The sequence below is a fragment of the Corvus kubaryi genome, unplaced genomic scaffold, assembly GCF_017639235.1.
Source record: "Corvus kubaryi isolate FWS band 111438036 unplaced genomic scaffold, C.kubaryi_AGA036_p1.0 66, whole genome shotgun sequence".
NCBI classification, from domain to species: domain Eukaryota; kingdom Metazoa; phylum Chordata; class Aves; order Passeriformes; family Corvidae; genus Corvus; species Corvus kubaryi.
In genome coordinates this window covers 29,215,678-29,236,057 of record NW_024582054.1, presented here as the reverse complement: position 1 = coordinate 29,236,057, position 20,380 = coordinate 29,215,678, and the positions used below count along the sequence as shown (strand labels likewise).

At 40.7% G+C, this 20,380-nt stretch overlaps 1 protein-coding gene across 2 annotated transcripts in view; it reads left to right on the top strand.

The window, feature by feature from the left end:
• The window catches only part of BRF1 (BRF1 RNA polymerase III transcription initiation factor subunit), a 172,914-nt gene that overhangs the window by 115,234 nt on the left and 37,300 nt on the right, over nucleotides 1–20,380 (top strand). For both annotated transcript variants that reach the window (XM_042048135.1, XM_042048136.1), the window contains 4 exons: nucleotides 9,582–9,643; nucleotides 11,809–11,890; nucleotides 11,987–12,042; nucleotides 13,877–14,133. In XM_042048135.1, the coding sequence (XP_041904069.1) occupies nucleotides 9,582–9,643; nucleotides 11,809–11,890; nucleotides 11,987–12,042; nucleotides 13,877–14,133 (457 nt within the window). The remainder of the gene's footprint in view (nucleotides 1–9,581; nucleotides 9,644–11,808; nucleotides 11,891–11,986; nucleotides 12,043–13,876; nucleotides 14,134–20,380) is intronic.

Below are 20,380 nucleotides of genomic sequence, written 5' to 3'. Positions count from 1 at the left end.
CCTGGAGCCACCCAGGCAATGCCTGTACTTTGGATTGCAGAGATCTTTATAGCCTTTGTATATATAGTCGCCTGAATGGACACAAAACTGCCTTGGTCCCTGGGGCAGGGTTCCTACAAGAGGTCTGTTTGGTCCACAGCAAGATAAAGAAGTACTTTATCACCTACGTGTTTCTCAGCCATTAGGCATGGCCAGAGACAAAAGATGGCACTTCATCTAATCACAAACAGCGCAACCGCTGTGATTTTTATTTGAAAATATGGTCTGTGCTGGCTGCAGTTCTCTGTTGCACGGTGGACTGATGCTCTCAGCACAGATCTGCATTTCTGTAGCTGCCACCATTTAAGAATTCAAACCAAGTATCTCCTACTTCCATGTTTGTAAACCTCCAACTGAACCAGTCAGGATCTTACATGTCCTTTCTCTCTTCTCCATGTCTCTGATAGTCCTACAGCATGAAACTCTGCCTGATACCTGCTCTGAGTCCAGCCCCCATCCGTCTCAGAGGCTTTTTCTTTGGGCCAGCTTCCCACCTTGCTTTTGATAGGGGAGCTTCTGCTCTTGCCTGGTACTCTATTTAATAATAAGAAGAAATTTTTACCTTCTCTTTCCTCTCTGCATCTCTGTAATTCCCTGCTTGCTATTTCTCATTAGCAATGAAGGAAGGAAGAAGCTGAGTAACAAAATGAGAAATTTCTTACCTAATAATTTTCTTTCAGTTAGCAGCTTCTCACCATTCAGCCTGCCTGGACAGTGTGGTAAATGGCCAGGACACAAATTGATTTTTTTCCTCTAAATAAAGACTCAGGTATATAATTTCATACTCTATATTTTGATGTTGTCTTGATGCTAATAATTTTCTGCTGAAGCATTTTGGTAGTCTGGGTGGCTTCTGGTGCTTGCTGCTGAGCTTGTCTCCAGATCTACCAAAGACAAGCTCTGAACCTCAAAGGAGGGGATAGAAATCAGCCCACCTTTGCTGAGAGATGGTAAGGGTGACTAGAAGAAAGTTGTAAGTGGAAAGTTCAACTCGTTTCACTTTCTTGCTTGTCTGGGTAAGTTATTTTGGAAGGCTGTTTTTGACCTGGAGCAGCTCTTCGGTGCAGTTTGTGTTGGAAGGGACCTAAAGATAATTTAGTTCAACCTCCCTGCCGTGGGCTGGGATGCCACCCCTAGATCAGGTTGTGTATGCTGTATATTTATATGGCTGTATACATTTAAATTTTTTTCCTGGTGGAACAGGATTTAAAAAAAAATTAAAATAGTCCAAGCAAAATTCTAGGATTTGCTTTTAAGTTCTCTGTAGTGAAAAGCTCACCATTGTGTTCTATTTGATGTGGGGGGTTTTAGGAGGAGATTTACTTCTCAATGAAACATATGCTGGGGTGGCTGAGCACTGGCCAGACAAGGATCCTGGGCTTGCAGGGCTGGACAGCAGAGCATTTAGCGCCCACAGCAAGACCTGGCGAGCTGCAGAAATGATGCTTCAGCACTTAAACATTAAGCCAGCTGTTCCCTTTGTGGCTGGCTCGGGTGTAAAGTGCTCTTGCTGTTTGACATAGTGGTCTGGCAGTGTGGGGAAAGTGGGCTGGAGTGGGATCTGAGCCTGGCTGCTTTTGCTGTCGGCTCTCCAGGGTGTTGGACTGCCCTCGCCCTCTGCCAGAGATAACGGCAGCACTCTGCCCTTGTGAGGTTTGGAGAGGGGAACTGATTGAGATGCTGATCAGTTCTTCTCCTTGGCCTCTCCCTTTGTATAAACTGTTACTCTTGGATCCCCCTGCATAGATTTAAAAAAATGCAGAAAATACAGGCCAGAAGGCACCAAAAAGAATGAAGGCTGGGGGAGGGGAAAGGGGAGAAAAGATGCCAAGAACAGCAGAAAAAGGCAAAGGAGGAAAATACAGCAGGGGATTGGTGATCGGCTGGAAATGCACAATAAGTCGGGGAAAAAATCTGTCTTTACAGTTTCCATTTTAAAAAGTTTTAAGTCCATAAAAAAAGGAGGGGGTGAATATTTGAATGTAGGCTGAGGTGTGAGTGTGTGGCACCTTCGGCACTAGCGCCGTGGTCGGTCTCGGCATTGCTGGGTGCAGAAATCACAGGCTGGAGAAGACTTGCATCTGTTCATGGGAGCTCTTACCATTTCCAGGGTTGGCGCTGAAAAATGTCATTTGTGGTAGTTAGGTAGTATGTTTCTGGGTGAGTATTGGTCAGTTCGATTATTGGTTATTGGTTCCATCAACAAAAGATAATTCTTTTGATACTGTTCAGAGCAGTCGTTCTCTGAGCACTCAGTCATGGCAGTGGGGTTGCAAGCTCAGAAAAGAACGACAGGTTGCAACAAGTAGGTTGCATAAACCATGCTCTTTTTCATTGTTTTCCAAAGGTGTTGGGGGAACATTAACTTTATTCCAGAAGAAGAACATCTGCTGCTGTTTTTGAGGACAGTGTCAAGATGTTCTTCAGTTCAAAAGCCTAATTTTCAGCTGTATTTATTTTGGGAGGTTGAAAGGGTTTTTTTCTTAAGGGTTTTTTATATTATTATGTAGTTCAATGAACATGAGCTTACCTTTTCAAAGAAAATTTTTCAGAATCAGAGGGGTTTTGTTTATTGCTGGACTGGTTTTGTACTACCTGCTTTAGAAAAATATATATTGCAGGGAGGATTTTTGGGAAGAATGGAGACATTAACTGTTTCTCTGAAGTATTAAGTTAACAAGTTTCCATGTCCGTTAGATGAGTGGTATAACCCCTAACTGGATATAAAATATGACAATGTGGTTTGGTTAGATCCTCTGTAGACTATGAGGTGAAACAATAGCATTTGTTTGAGTATGGATATGCTCTCGGGAAAGCAGCAGGGTTGGTGGTTAGGTGTTTTTTTTTTCCCCAAAAATGAAATTTAATTTATAAAAAATATGTTCACTATCTAATAAAAGTTCTGTGAGAGTGATTGACTGCAGGAACAGCTTTTCTCATAACTTATTCCTATATATCATTAAGCACACAAATTAGAAACTCTGTTCCTGTGACGGGGTAATTGTTCTGCGACCACCGTAGGAAGGTGGCTTATGGGGGAAGGCTGTCGGGTGTCACTCAGCTGTGCAGGACAGACAGAGCATCTGGAGCTTGAGTCTCAGTGTGGGGAAATGGACACAGACATTTAATAAAGATGGGTTTCTAGTTCTGCTCCACATTAAGTCCCAATGTTGTAGGAAAATCATCTGCCTACAGGAGATGGGCCCAATGCAGTGACTGCAAACCAGCCAGGGCTGGCCCTGGCTGTTACTCTGCTTTGCTTTGTGAGAAAGTCCCGTTTTCAGTAGACAGGAGTGAGGAAATAGCTGATGAGCTTGTACATCCCTGCTTTTGTACAGGCTGACCTTGCACAGCTGCAATAGTAGAGTATGTGGAATTTATTTTTTTTTAATTAAATTGTGCCTTTTCCCTCTTTGCTTTCATTTGCCCCATTTTGGGCTTTGCTTCTACGCTTCTTACAGTCCAAATGCAAGGAGCTGGCCAGTGGGCACTTCGCAGAGGCAGGGCTGTGTGCCCTGGCACTGCTGGGCAGCCCGGCGCCGGCTGACAGTGCTTCCCACCATCCCTCGTCGGCAGGAATGAATGTTTCTGGGAAGACAGGGCCTCGCTCTGTGTGGTGTGATGTGTTTGCTTTCTCTGAGGAACTAGCAGGCTGGAAACTTGGCTTTGGCTGGAGAGGACCCCTTAACCTTGCCTTGGCAGAAGGAAATAATAAAGTGACAGACTTCATTTATCTTTATGCTGTGTGCATGGCCTCGTGTGCTCCGTACACCATCAGACCTAAATCCTGGTGTCGATTTGGCACTGTGAAGGAGTAGGCTGTAATTTTCAAGGTGGCTCCAGATACAATAAAATAAAAACCATTTTCTCTTAAATACGAGCATATACGTCATGTGTTTTGTGACCTTATTTTGTCTGTAAGTGCAATTAATTTTGCTCTGTCCTTACGTTTTGTTTTTGTCAAATACTTCTTGACAGCGCATGATTACGCTGCTGAAGGTGAGCGGGGGAAACTGGAGCCCTTGGCAGCTGCAGGGTGCATGCTGTGGGATGGGAGCATGGCAGGGTAGGCTGGCATTGCACAAAGAGGTGCCTTACCTGGAGCAATGGGGTTGGCAACAGCTTAAAACAGCCAGGATTACCTCCCAGCCTGCTCCCGAGGGAGGCTCCTGCCCTGTATTAGTGAAACTCGCTCTGTTTCTGCGTGTTCTCTGCTCATATGGCCCCACAGGCTCTGCTCACGCCTTGATGTGTGGTGTGTTCGTTTGCACACCCATCGATCCTTGTACTTCATCCCGTGCTGCTGCTGCAGCATTTTCGCATCCATTTCTCTTCCCTGCCCAGTCCCTACAGCACGATCACCCCAGCACTTCGTCTGCCCGGCGCCGCTCCCCTCCCGTTTACCACCCTTAATGACTGTTCCCTTCACGCCCCTCTGTAAATCGGTTATCTCCCCCTCCAGATGGGTCTGTGTCCCCTCTGATCAGCTAATCAATTAAATCCTGGTGCAGTTGTGCAGTGCCTTTTTTGATGCTAAGTCACCGCCTTCCCTTCCCACTCGTTGCAGCTCCCCAAGGTGGCACCGGCATCGCTCATCAATTTGGGCTGCTAAAGCGTTTCTGCTGATTGGATCCTTCCAATGGTCTGCGGGAGCTTTCTGTGGCTCCCATTGGATTTAATCCCTCCCTGGAGAGCAGCAATCAATCCCTGTGTTTCTGATGCCCCGGGCTCAGGTTGTTTGGTTTGTTGCTTAAGGAATTTTGTAGCTGAAAATGCATCTCCCAACTCTTTTCAGATTTTGTTGTGCTCTAGCCCCAAAGTATTTCTTAAATACTGGGAGTGCTTAGTGTCTGGTGTTGTGCCAAAATAGGTGGAAAGGTTCTTTGTTTAAACTCTTTGACTGCTGTGAAACGGTATGGTGAAGGATGTATTTGCTGCATAGGACCCGAGCACCAAGTGCCTTCCATTGTATCTGCTCCAGAGGATTTCCTGGGAAGTGTTCAGCCTCCATTTCTGTCTGTAAGGAAATCCTCTTATCTGGGCAGAGCAATAAATAGTGCTGCCTCCTGTAATAGAAACAGAAAAACACATTCTTCACGTGGCTGTTTTTAAAAATGTGGGGTTTAAAATATATCAGGTGGAATGATTCTTCTGTAATAAATCCCCATAATAGTGTGCTATGTATACATTTAACTAGCTGCACAGAGGTAGGGAGAGGGGCAGAGGGTGTGTTAAAAGAGGGCTTAGTGTGCATTTAGCAATGACAAGAACAGTAAATAATCCTAGAGGTTTACAAACCTAATCCGCAGTGTCTGATTGTAGCCCTCATGTCCACCCGAACTGGTTGGAAAGATGTTAAAAGGGTGTAAAGGGAGGGCTTTGAGGGGAGTTTATTTTTAAGTTTTTGGGGAGCTGGCTGGGTGGTTGATGTTCTTAAGTAGTATGAACGTAATTGATTCAGTACCTTGATGGAAAGCTCTAGAAGTGCCTGTCCTCCTCCACTTGCTACAGAGATGTTGGGTGAGGATGGAGTAGTCTGGTCCTTGCTCTAAGCTCTTCTGGATGATCCTTTCATTTAACAACTGGATTTGGATGGAAGGGGAGGAGTGTTGTTGTTTTTAATGCCCAACTTATTTTTTGCATGTGCCCTGCAGTAAAGTGGTTTTTCTTTTCTTAAGAAAAGAAATATGTGATGTCTCAGAGCTGTGCCACATGATCCTACTGCTTTTAAATAAGCTCTTAAGAGGCTGGACCAGATGTTGGCCACATCTGTGTTTTTATTTTGTCAAACATTTCATTTTGACCCTTTTATTAAAGGAGAAAATGATAATTTAGAAATCACTTTGGAAACTTTAGCAGCTGGGAAGATCTTTCTGTATATAAAAAAGCAACGGGTTTGCTTTCCATGCCCTGCAGTGAGTCGTGTAGCATCAAGCAGAAGGATATTTGTGGCTGGTAGGATCTACTCCTCTTGGAAATGATTGCCATGGAAATTTTCATGCCGAAGTGGATGCATTTTATTTTGAATTGGCATTCTGTAATGAAACATGTATTTTTTTTCTCAGTGAAAGCATTAAACTAGAGATTTGAAGGCACCTTCGCTTCTGAAAAACCCATTTAATGAATGCCTATTGCCATGGCGGGAAAAAGGAAGATTTGCAGGCAGAGGGATATCCTGCAATTACTCCCTCTGCTGCTGTTATGGGGTCTAAGAAATGCTTATTACATGTAACTTGCTTCTGGATTCTTCTCTGCAATTTAACAGTTGGAGAATGAGTTTTCTGTCCCTGTTGCTAATTGATCCAATGAGAAAAAGTGGCACCTAATTCAGTAACAAGTTATATTTAAAATGACAAGTGAAATTGTTCATGGTGCCTGAAATTGCATCATTTTCAGTCTGGCATGTATAAGAGAACAGGCACCTACTGTACTGTGACATATTAAATTTTAAACCTCTGATCCAAAAATATAGCTGGGTATAGGAGGAGCAAGGTGTATAATGATGAAAAGCAGTGGGACCTTGATTTCAGTGGGATACTTTTATTGTTTTTAAGATGCTTTGGCAGTTTTTACAATAGTAAATATTGGGATCAATTTTATGTAAAGTTGAGCAGTGAGTTGAGTATGTCCATCACCACTTCCAAGTTTTCGTTTTCTAACCTGTGATTTTCAGAACTTACTAGTGGTTGTCAAGGTGGACTCCTTTTTACTTTGTCCCTACTTCGAAGCCTGTGTGGACAGTGGACAGTTTAGTTTATCTGGTACAAAGAATATGAAATAAAAATAAATCCTTTATTCATGCAGGTAAACCAAACTGATTTTTTTTCCCAAAAAAACCTTGAGGAAACAAAAGGTAGATAACACAATGAAGGTAGAGGCCATCCCCCCTTCTGTCCTACAACTTGGTGGTTAAAGTGCTACCCAGAATATGGGACACTCAGTTCAAGTCCTATTTTTGTATGAACTCCTTCCAACCTAGGAGCCAGGGTATTCTGGTCTGGACTCCCCTTGCACTCTGCTGTTGAGCTGTTACATTTTATGTGATGGAACATTTCTTGGACCCAGGTGGACCATCTCCTGGGAAGGTGTCTCAGACACTACTACAGTATTTGCTCCTTTCCTTGGTGAACATTCAGCCATTTTGCTCACTGGAAGTTTCTCTCTCCGTTCCAGCAGGAGAGATGTGCATTACTATCTTGCAGAATACCCTGCACTCCCTTGTGTGATTCCTCTCCAATCTTTGAATGATTATGCTTTGCTAAAAAAAATTTCAGTCAGTTGCATTAAAAAGGCAGCAAACCAGCAGGATGTATTTTGTCACCTTGCTTTTTCTACCCATCCTGAAGCCAGGGAGTGCTTGGCCATGTCCTGGGGGTGCATCCCTTCTTGGCTGATAGCAGGGTGCCTGTGTGAGGAGCTGCTGGCACTGGTGCAGAAAGTTCTGCTCTTACTGCACTGTGCAGAGATCAGACCAGAAGAAAAGCATATGTACTGATCAATTATGTAGTTATTATAAAATCTTTTGCACTTCTAAAGTATTTTGGGGAAAAAGGCTGTAAAGTAAATCTGGTGCCTGGGACTAATGTGCGATTAATTTCTAAATGTAATGACAGTGAGAAATGTTCTTTAAAGCCTTTTTGGTCAAATTAGCACTGGATTATCTGAATTGGTGCATTTGGTATTACATTTATGAGGCAATGTGAGGAAAAAAATGAAAGCGTAGTGTTACGGAGGGCTGGAACACCTCTGCTATGAGAAAAGGCTGAGAAACTGAAATTGTTCAGCATGGAGAAGAGAAGGCTTTGGGGTGACCCATCTGCAGCCTTTCAGTACCTTAATGAGCTACAAAAGAGCTGGAGAGGGACCTTTTACAAGGGCATGGAGTGACAGGACAATGGGGAATGGCTTTAAACTGATAGAAGGTTTAGATTGGATATTAAAAGGAAACTCTTTACTGTCAGGGTGGTGAGACACTGGAATACATTGCTAGGAGAAGTTGTGGATGCCCCATCCCTGGGAGTGTTCAAGGCCGGGTTGGTTGGGGTTTTGAGCAACCTGGTCTGGTGGAAGGTGTCCCTGTGCATGGCAGGGAGTTGTAACTAGATGATCTTTAAGGTCCCTTCCAACTCAGACCATTCTATGATTCTGTGCTGTTCCTTGTGACAGGACATTTTTGGTGGGTTAAAACCCATTTTGCTTGTGACTTAGGGTGGAAAGTATAAAATTTTCTGTTGGTTGTTTAAGGTGGATTTTGAAAAGACATTTGTGAGTACTCGGTTGCTGATCCCAGGGAATGTCTGTTGAGTTGAGCAGCCGGACCCTTTGTGCCACCCCAGGAAGCTCAGCCTTTATTCCTGACCAGGTGTTTTGGTTGGATTCCCAGCCCTGTGATTTCATGTACTTCAGGCAACTGGTTTAAACCCCTGACTTTTGCCAAGCAGATCATTGTTTTATTTTCTGGGAGTGCTCTTAATTCCAAACTTTGCTTGAGTTTACCATTGGGTTACCATAACCTGTCATTGGATCCAAGAGCTGCTGCTGGCATCACCCTCCGCTGATCCAGCACTGTGCAGGAGCACCAGGCTGGGGAATCAAACCATTCAAAGATCTTGGTTTGTGGGGAGGCACATCCCCAGTACTGGGGAGTGGGAACTGTGAACATGCCAAGCTGTTCTGGACCATTTTGGTTTTAATTTGTTATTGCAGATTGTTGAAACTTAATTCGTTTATATTTTTCTGCAAGTTGAACTGGTGAGGTCATCTCTTGTTTGATCTTTATTAGATGTAATGGAGATGACCAAGAAGATTGCTTCATTCCCCAGCATAAGTCTTTGTTAAATAATTTCTTTTCTTCTCTACTTGGACTACATTAATAGTATATTACTATAGTTCTTTAATGTGATGTGGAAAATCAGGTTTTGTAGCTGTATGCTGTGCCAATCCCAAATTAAGCCTCGGTTCTGTGCTGCTATGCTTTTTAATGGACAGAATATTTAAAAATTTGTTTTCAGAAGTCTTAATAACTACCAAACTAGCAGTGAAATTGTAATTACAGAAAGTCAAGAAGAAAGCCATGGTGTGACTGTTGGCAGTGGTCTGTGCTGCTTCCCTGAAAATAGAAAATATTTTCTAAGTCATAATTCAGAGATAAATTACTGACCTATATACTCTGACAGAGAAATTTTTGTTATGATGAAAGAAAAGTGATCATCTTTTTAAAATGGTTTCCCCAGCTTCCTGCTGAACATTTGTGGCTGTAAATTAAAATGAGTGATAAAAAGGCGACTGGAAGTCTCTGGCAGATTTTTAGCACTGATGAGGACTGTGTTGATTCCTGAATTTTAGATTAATCCAATGTGGTGAATTTGTGTGCATGAAGTTCTGTATTGAAAATACTCAGCAACACATTAAACCTCCCAGATGAAGGTGGAAGGATGCAAATCACTGAAGGACAGGCCCGAAGTGTTACATCACTGCAGAACTTAAGCTGCAATAGATTCTGGACAAACATATGGCTGATTGAAATGTGTTCTTTTTTGTAGGTGAGAATACAGGAGATGGTGAATTAGATCTGAGTGGAATTGACGACAGTGAAATAGATCGGGTAAGGTGCCCTGTTGTCCCTGGTGTCTCTTATCCTGGTTGTCTGGGTTTCTGAGAAAGACAAAATGGTTTTTATCTGGTTTATCCTCTCTCTGCAACTGCCTCTGATCTATAGAGAGGTTTGAGCAATTTCTGTTATCTGGAATCTAAACTAATGTTCATGCAAACCTGTGAATTTGGTGTTCCTTGCCCAACAAGGAATATATATATATATATATATATATATATATATATATGAGGCTGCTGCTGCTGCTTGCTTTTAACATGCTGGAATAATTATGTTGAATATCTTTTATTGCAAAGGAGAACTTTAAAAAGTTTGGTGGAGCTCTAAATTCATTATTTAATTAAGATAGATTCAACATAGAAGGCTGCCATGGAAACCAAACTGTAAAACCAGCATGTGCGGCTCCTGTGTACTTCCAGAGACTTCTGTAATGTTTTCTGGATTTATTTTTATTTCTGTGGCAGAAAAAAGTACCCTTTAACATATGGGCTGAGTGGGACAGACACATGGCTGTGGAAAAGGGCGTGTTGGAGGCCACACGGCTGGTCAGCGCTTGGACACATGACAGCCCAGCTTTCTGAGCCCGATGCCCTCTCCAGCTGCCATGCTGGTTTGCATAGTGATTTGAACAGATAATTCCAGTGCTAAAAATTCATTTTGGGGTACAAAATCCCTGACAGTGATGAATTGCATAGGAATTACTGATCTCCAAAATGTAGCTGTGAGGTGGGATTTGCTAGGTTGGGCGTTAGGGTCTCATGATTTGAGTGGACACTGAATGGAGGGAGCAGGAAGGCTGAGGTTTTTCACCATAGCCAGTCCATAATTTGAATAATCACAGGGGAAGAACAAGCACATTTTCTGCTCTTCCTAGGCTCTGTGATGAGGTCATAACTCTGCTTTTATGACTTCATCTTCATTTCTGTGGCAATAGACTGTAATATTATAAGCCCAAGATTATGAAATCTCTGAAAGCCTAAGAGGGATGAATAACTGAGCTAGGAAAAAGTGGGTTTTACTATTATGGCCCACTTTTAATAGAAGCAGATGAAAGAGTGAAAATACTGGTCTGATAAACCAGGACTTGCACAGCCATTTGCTTGCCTGCTTAGCCCTCAGAGGAAGGACTCCTACCTGCATTAGTTTCGTTTAATGGAAGTTATTTTTCTTAAGAAATCCTAGATGTACATCTTACTTTGGAGACAATCTTGAATGCTGAGACCCAAAAGATGGAGAAACCTCAGATTGCTTTTCTTGCACTTACACATCATTTTACAAGTCCCAGGTGCACTGCTTAAAATTAAAGTGTCTTGTTCATGATGGATGACCTAATTTGTCTTCTCCATTCTGCTGTTCTTCACTCCCAAAAAGCATAGTCTGTAGAGAGCTTCTGTTTCATTGATAGTTGTCCTAAATACTGGGTTAATTTTTACATTTAGGTCATCTACAATTAAGTAATTGCTGCCTATCTGTCTATTTATTTCTGTGATCCATCTGAATAGTCCTAGATGTATTTTACAGCTCCATTCCCACTAAAGTTGTTACCGAGACTAGGTGGAGTTAACTGCAGAATGTCTAGATGTGGTTACTGAACCAAGCTGAAATCTAGAGGGCTAAATCTCCAGCAATCTGAGCTGGCCTCCTTCACACAGATGTAGCCATTGAAATAATAATCTCAGTAACTCTGTGTAAAGCTTCACAGAAACCTACCCAGAAGACACATGTTTTTGCTTTGGTTGCACAGGGCAGTAGTTCCCATCCTGTTTTGAATTACAGACCGCCATCAACACACAGAATTACTTGCAGACAACTACATTGTCATGATAACCTCTTGTATCATCTGAAAAAGATCATAAACCCAGGATCATTTTTGTTTAATTAACAGACCATGTATAATGAGTCCTAGATGGTTTTTGGTCGCTCCATCATAGTTTGGAAACCAAGCACTTGTTTTTTGAAAACAGGTTGTTGCTTGTGCCAGCTTCAGATGTTACTAGAAGTGCTCTGTGATTGTCTTATATCACTCATATTTTCTTTTATTTTAATGCATTTTTTAAAATGGGATATGTATTGACCTTGCCAGTGGTTTTTCAGTTCAGTTTTGCTCTGTGGTTTTCAATTTGATTTCTGAAAGTAGATAAATTTGTTTTCTCTTCTAGTATATACTTAATGAAGCTGAAGCTCAAATTAAAGCAGAGCTGTGGATGAAGGAAAACGCAGATTATTTGAAGGAACAAAAAGGTAAGTATGTAGGACTGAAATTTGCCTTTTGGCTGGTGTTGCTGAAATAACAGTCTGTATAATCTTCATGCTGGTTACCCTTTTGTCATCTTTCAGAAAAGGAAGCAAGAATAGCAAAAGAGAAAGAACTTGGGATTTATAAGGAACACAAGGTATTAAATTGTGTGTTAATTGTGTCTGTTTGAAAATGTCCTGGAAATTCATTGTATCTGCTGATCAGCTCCATGTATGTATGGGCATAATGGTACAGGTCACCACTAACAGAGCAAAAGCTACAGTACATCTAGCTGTTACTGAATTGCAAGGCTGTATTTTTTTAGGTGGTGAGTAAAACACTTTCTTGCCCAAACTTTTATTTTAAATTGCTATTATGAGAAAATTCTGTGCATGTCAAAGTCAGAGCTAGCTCTTTGCATTTATGATTGCTGTTCTAATTGCTTGCGTATTAAAATACAGGTTTTAAGACGTCTGATTTTTTTTTTAACGTGTGCATGGGGAATTTGTTTGTACTTGCCATAACTTCAGTGGCTTTCTTTGCTCTTACAATAATGATTTCTTTATGAAGAACTGAACAGAACCTTGTTACAGTTACCTGAAGGGGTATTTGTTCTACCTTTCATAAAGAATGCGACAGTTATGTTAACAAATGGCATGTCCTGTCTCCATGTTTAGCAGTTTAAAGCAGCCTAATTGGCCATATATTCATGATTTACAGCATTAGTGTTTTGTGTAATTGAGCAAGTGACAAGTCAAATCTCCCACATGCAACTAAAATCCATGTTAGTTTTTAGTGTGTATATCCTCTATCTTTTTTTCCAACTAATGTGAAAGGCAGAGTTTCCTGCTTCCCCTAGGTATTCCAACAATAAAAACAAAACCAGACAATGAAACACTGTTTTATACTTCAGAGTTTCTCATTCATCCTGCACTTATGCAGACGTGGCAGTCTACCAGCAATTTTCAAAATTGTATAACTCATTGGCACCACCAAGTAGCCCAAACACCCACTTTTTTGTTCGGACAACACAGGAGTTTTTCTCTAACCCTTTATTGTTTCTGACAGCTTGAGTAGAACTTGATTAATATGGTGCTTTCCAATTTCAAGGTAGCACTTGACTCATGTAGGTAAACAGAGGGGCTATTATCCATTAAAAAATAAATCTCCTGCAGAGCTTGGTGTTAAAACTTTCCTTTGAATAGGAAAATGCCAAATGAGAAACAGAGGTTCTGGGGTGGTTTTTTTTTGTACCTACCCAGGCATGGGGCATGGCTGGAAACGTTCTCTGGTGTCATTGCTGGTTGCCTGGCTCTGCACAGCATCAGCCCCCCTGTGCAGGGCCGAGCTCACAGCCTGTGGCAGCTGCAGGTGACGTTGCTGCAGTGCTCCCGTGTCTGCAGCCTCCTGCTCCCTGTCCCTCGGCGCTACTGCCAGGCTGTGCTTGGGAAGCTGCTGCTCGTGCTCTTGGCTCTTTCCAGCCTGGAGGAGGAGTTGGGCCGAGCCTTTCCCATGCTGCTTTCAGACTTGACATAAAACACAGTTCGGATGTGGAGTTGTCAGTGCTTTGGGGAGTCGTGACCCAGCTTCACTCTCGCTTTAAAGGCAGTTTTAGCAGGGGAAATTGTTTATTTCCGTGCTAAGTGATGCTGTGATGTCCCTATTCCTGTAATAGGAGTTCACTCCCCCTTTTTTTTATACATGGAAAATGGCCCATCGTTCTTCTCTGGCAGCATTACAGATATTAAGTAAATAATTTCTAATAAACTCTCTGGGCATTTGGCAAAAAAGCAAGCACGCATCTCTTGGAGAAAAGAGAGCCTTCGATCCCATTGAGTGGCAGGAGATGGAGCACTGGCTTAGCCTGGGCACATCACCTGCTTCCCCCACATCAGCAGCACCTGAACCAGGACTGCTGCACTCCAGCTTGCCCCTCTGCTTCATGGAAACTTTGTTTGTATCTACATCACTAATTTTATATTTTAATTAAGCCAAAGAAATCTGCAAAGAAGCGGGAGCCAATTCAAGCCAGCACAGCAGGAGAGGCAATTGAAAAGATGTTAGAACAGAAGAAAATCTCGAGTAAAATTAATTATAATGTGCTAAGGGACCTGAACAGCAAAGGAAGTAACACACCAAAGAAAGAGGATGACAGCACTGATGACAGCACCAACACCAAGAAGCTGTCAAGAAGAAAATCTATTGCCAGTAGGAATATAGCCAACCCTGTAAACAGTGTGGGAAAAAGGTACTGCAATTGTTCATTTATATCTCTGTCTGTGAGACTGTCTATGTATCTTTCTAAGCCAGACAATGTAAGGACCGAAACATTTGTTTGAGGCTAAAATAATGTCGGGGCTCTGTTTTTATTTATTTTGCCTGCAGTGTCATGGCGACACCTTATTTATAGTTCACGTTTCAGAGGTCTGCTTTGGTGTGAGTTTATCATCCTGAAGTCAAAAAACCCATGAAATCAATGGAAAGATTCATAAATGTGAATCTTTGAGTCAAGGACACCTTTTCTTCATAAAATCCTGACATTTGCTGTCCTTCCTTTAAGTTGTCTGTATGAGCTGATGCAACACTAAATGTTCGAAAGCTTTGCCTTTTTGCTTGATTTGAAAACTATAGTTCCCATCTGTTTTGACAGCTAGCTGCTTTGATTAGCTTTTATTTTAGTTTTATTCCAAACTTTTGTTGTTAATTGATGACACAAATACAAAGCTTTACAGTAAATATGCTTGTCGGTTTTCTGGTCTGCATTTGAAAATGTTTTATAGTGTGATGAAAGCTCCTGTTTTAATGAGTGAAATACTCAACTTGCTGGGCAGATTTGTAGTGTGTTGTAAAATGTATAAGGAGATTGATGTGTCCAATCTGTAATATTCAACTGTTTTATCTGTCTTCAGTTTATGTAGTCATGTTGGATCATCATTTGAATCATTTTGATGTATAGTAATTTCTTACTTAGATGTTATTTATTTATTTACTGCCTGTTTATTTATTTACTGCCAGAATTATAGGCCAAATGCCACAAGGAAATCTTGGTACTTAATTCTGAAATATAAAATCATGTCTTTGCACCGTTGTTCAGATTTAGGCCTGTTTGCAACTGGGTAAAGGGACCAGGGGGGCAGGGGGGCAGCCACCGACAAGGTGTGAGAAAACATCTGTTTGTGAAAGAACAGAATACATGGGATACCTGAAAACATGATGCTGGGAAGGACAGTAAGTGCAAATCTCTCAGAAGCTGAGGAAAATAAGGATGGCAAAACCTAAACCCTTATTTTAACTTCATTTGACAGCGAAGGCAGAGGCATGGTCTTCAGTTTGGGCTAAGAAGCCAAATGCCAAAATCACTGGCCCCACTGTCACCAGATACAGGTTTTTACAGTATATCAGACATATTTTCTCCTTTGTACTGTATTTTTGGCTTCATCCTTGTTCAACTTCTCATTCTCAGTATCAAAAGCTTTGCTTTCCAGCTGTTGACTCCCTGGGGATTTTAGTCTCCCCTGTAAGTTGCACCTAAGTTTCCCACTTGTAAAGGAGAGAAAGTTGTGTTGAGGAAAGTTGTGGTAAATTTAACAGCATTTAGCTTATGCTTTATTTGCAGTTAACAGGTATTAATGAGTCATATTTCTGGTGTTTCTAGTAAATTAGGACCAATTCAGTTGTCTGAAATGCAGTGCTGAGAGGGAAGTAGGGGCTGTTCAGGATCCTGGTTGCATTTCAGAGCTCAGCAGTAACATCCATGCTCAAGCTGCTTCACTGCATCTCAACCTTGTTTCTGAGGTTTGCAGAAATGTTGGGCCCTTGGAACTCCTGTTGAAGTCAGCATGTTAAACCCTTAACAGGTGTTAAACTCTTTGGAAAATCATGCCATAAATATTTAATTTAACAGTGGTGCAACTTGAAAAGGTTTCTAAATAAATACAAATCAGTATTTTCCAAAAGCAGCTAATAAAACGTGTTTATTTTTCCTCTTGAGAGCCTAAAGTACATCCTTAAGATGCATAACAGAGTTTCCTGATGATGATTAGCAGATCTCAGATACAATGAATTTTGCAGCAGAACACTTCAGAGGAGGTTGAGGATACATGCAGATAAGTGAGCTAAGAAGATTTTGCACTCCTGAAGTAGGCAGTGCTCTTGCTTAAATATTATCAAGGACTTGGCAAACATTAGTTGGGCTTTTTTTTTTTTCCTTATAATTAAAGATTTATGACATACTTTTGATTTTTTTAAATGCCATGCCTTTTAAATGGCATGCATAAATTTCTGTGTTCTGCATTGTTCTTATATGCCTTGCATTCATTGCCTTTGTTCAGCATTGTTCCTCTGAGAGGTGAATGGCTAAAAACTTTCCCAGGGATACAAAAATCATGATAATTTATATGCAATTATTAATAATAAAACTCCTGAATATTGCTCTTTAGAAAATGAATGAAGCACATAATGTGTCTTTTTCCAGGAGGCATTTGCAGGAATGGGATCATATGGTTTGGGTTGGAAGGGGCCTTAAAGATCATCTATTGTTTTGGTTTGTAGTGATTTACAGTCCTGCATGTTTTTCTTTATGTATCTTAAATATTTAGTAAGCTGCATCTGACTGCAGTAGCACCGTGAATAACCAGGCTTTGATCCAGTCCTTCAGTTCATCGGAGTTGTAGTCAGATTTTAAAGAGCTATTCCTTTATTCCTGATCCCAATTAGAAGGTGCCAGTATAGGGAGTACCAAGTTACAGGATAGGAAATGAATACTCATTCTTGGTTGCTCCTGTAATGGTATAAAAATGGAAATTTTTTCATATATATAGATAAATATCTTTCTTGCTTTCCTTTTGCAAGTCATTTTACTTACCACACGAGATTTGGACAGATGATGTGGCCAAGTTTGTCCTGTGTCTTAGAAATAATCTTTATATACAGTACAAAGCACTCTGGAAATAGGAAGTTGATCTTCATTTCCATCTTTCTAATTGCCTCTTGCTCTAAAATAGTCTATGCTGTTGTTTCCACACAGAGGACTTCAGATTATCCCTAAAAAATGGTTACCCTAACCAGACAGGGTGCAACCTCTGTGTGGTTTTTCTTTTTTTAATATCACATAAAGTAGCAGTTACAGTGTTAATCAGTTAAAATACTGGAAAAAACTTTTGTTTCCTGATGTGATAATGATAGGCAAATTTTACAGTCTTGTAAAAAGTTGTTGATTTGGAAGAAATTTTTAAAGAGCTGGAATGCTAGGCAGGTCCCAGGAGTGTGCTTAAACGGGGTAGTCTTTCAGTTGGAGGCCCTTTTATTAGAGCTTTGTAGATACTACAATCACTTATAGTTTTATCAATATAGTTTTATCTATATCTTATTTTATAAGAAATCCTAATTTTGAAATCTCAGAAATGTTTGGTAATTTCTGCAGTTTTGGGAGGAAGGTACTTTCAAAGAGCTCTTCCAAAGATCGTGCAGGTTTCTCCTTGTTAGGTGGGTAGATACTATGTACATGAGTATTTTCAAAAGCAAACTGAGCTTTTGAACAGGTTTCTTTACTGTGAACTTCTCAAGCTTTACAAGAAGCTGTGCTTTCCTCAGACACATCTCCCAGAATTATACTGGGGGTTTACTTATTTTGTCTGTCAAGATGGTAGAAGACTAGTAATGACAATGTAAGTAATTTTAGGAAATTTTATGTTGTGTAAATGTATTTCATTCCATTTCGTATTGCATTTTTGTTCCAGTGGGTATCACGACTGGTGCTTCATATGCAAAAGCCATTTCATTCCCAGTGTGTTGAAGATGTGGCACAGTGGATGTTACCATAATAGATGTTGCAACTCTAATTTCAATTACCAGTTGCACAGTTTATCTTCACTAATGTCTTCTGTGTATATGAAACATAAGAATAATAGGTTGAACTCTGAGAAAAGAACAATTGCCCCTTCAAGCTCCTTAAAATCTGATCTCCAGTTAGAGCTGTGCTGTGTGCTGGAGCACTTCAAGTTCAATAAAGAGGGTTTTTAGGACTGGAACTATTTAGTTAGAAGCTTAATAATTTATTTTATATTTACTTGAGCTGAGTTTTACAACATTACGTGTAAAGTGAAATGTGTTGTACTAAGAAAATGTGGGAGCAAGAAAGCTTTCAAGTCACTACTTTTAAAAAAATTTAAGCCTATTTCTTGCTATGTGCTTGAAATTGGTAATGATATCAGAAAAGACAGGATGTATTATCAGGGGAATAAATGTGTCAGGTTAATCTCCTGAAGAACTTGCCTTGGAAGAAATGAAGCAGGACTGTGAAGCACAGTGGAATCCGTTGTAATGAAACAAGGTTGTTCTGAATGGAACCATATGAATATATAATAGCAAACCAAATCATGCCTGCTATGGGTATGACAGAAACCCTTGGTAGTGATCTCAGATCTGATTAGATTTGAAAATTCACCTCCAAATTCTTTCATGGTCTTACTTGTATTTGCTGACTATCCATATTGCCAGTACAGTGTGGTGCCTGGCTCCACTTGTGCTTTTAGAGCCATGGGATTTGGGTATTGGGAATTGTGCCCTTTCAGTACCAGGGACTTGTTCTGGTGCTCAAGTTCCTGCTCCAGGATGCAAATTTTCAGTTAGCATCTGTTCTGGCTACATTTTTGTTAGCTTCTCAATGGGTGTCACAACTCCAGAAAAATCCTCTTTATTAGGGAGAATGTATGTGATGCTTTTCTGCAGCCTAGCATGCGACATCTTGTATACCCTGATAAACTGCTTGGTGCTTTCTTGTCTCTAATTGGAGTCATATTATTTCCCTGGAGAGGGAAATATGGGCAGAAACCTAATTTTGATGCTTTGGAGGCATCTGCAATACCACCCTGCCAAGGGAGCCTGGGGAAACAATGAGAGGCCCTCAGCTGGCTCCCCCAGGTTCCACCCTTGTTTACAGTTGTCCCTTTCTGGTGTCCAGGATGGGGTTATTGCTCCATAAGGCTGGGTGCTCCAAACTCATCTGCAAGTCTGAATGTTGCCCAGAGAAAATGTGGATGCCCCATCCCTGGGAGTGTTCAAGGGCAGGTTGGATGAGGCTTTGAACAACCTGGTCTAGTGAAAGATGTCCCTTGGGCTGGACTAGATGACCTTTGAAAGCCCTTTCCAAGCCAAACTATGCTATGATTCCATAATTCTATGCATGCTTATTCTACATTGGCCATGGATTGTCATTGATTTTTATAAACCCAAAGGAAACAGGTTTTTCAATGTACAGTAGTTTTAGTTCTACATTATGAGACTGGTATTTGTGGAGGGGAGGAGCATCAGCTCATGTTTCCCAAATGACTTAGGCCAATCCAAAACAGCATGAAACAGAGCTCAGCTTGAATAATCTAAGGGATTCCTGAGCATCTTAAAACCTTTGTATTAGTTAAACCAAGTGATTATGAAGGTTAGAGCACTTTCGATTCTTTGTGTCAAGAAGAGAGTTGTTGGTTCAAAACCTTCTTTATTAGAAAAAATGACATTGCAGTAATAGTTTAAAAGTTTGGAAATGGGTGTCTTAAAAGTTGCTTGTCTGCAACTGGTGCAGTGGAGTCTGGTGGGTATCTTCAGCCATTCCTACAGTTTGGAAATTGGTGATGAAGCAGAGCTCCTGAAGAGACATAGATCTCTATGTTTGGTGGATATGAAGTTTTGGAGAGTCTTTTCCATGCTGGCTTTGGTGGTCATTCTCTCTACAAGGGGGCCTTTCAGATGAGATCTTTATATGCTTTAATTTTCTACCATGTATTTTTATTTTTCAGAATTGCCTTCATGTCTTTGTGTAATTTACTTTTGATATCCTGTTTTTCTCTTTCTGCTTTGAATTCTGTTACAGGGTTTGGAATTCATGTATATTTACTTGAAGTGAGATGTTAAATTTTATTTGTTTTCTTGTGCTGCTTTAGGCCTTCTTTTTATACGTGACTAAAGGGGTAACATGATTTCCCACCTGGAATAAACTTCCTTACAGAAGATACTGGGAGTCCTTGCTGAGATGGTAGTTAGGAGTTTATTCTATAGCTTAGTTATTATTTGGTATTTTTTGGTATTTTGTCTGGAAGCAGTCTCATGTTGGCTGCAGGATTCAGACTACGATTCCTGGCTATGAATGTACACGTGCTGGGAGTGTGTGGAGTCAGCTTTTGGTTTGAATATTGTGTACATGGTGAATAATTCTCTAACCACTTGGACATAACTGTTTTCTTATGTGATCTGCACTTTGAGAGTTTCTTTGGAGTGTAATTTTATGTGTGTTTCTGCTTTGCTGTGGTATATAATCATTTAAATCAAAGGTTAATCAAAATGATTACTCATTTTGAACAGGAAAACGGTGACATTTGATAAGTACCTCCACTTTAAATAAATCTTACCAGTATTTTCTAATCTTGTAACTTTTAGAGGGACAAGCTTATACAAATTATGTTTAGTATTTTATTTACAAAAAGCTAAGCCAAGGAAAAAAAATG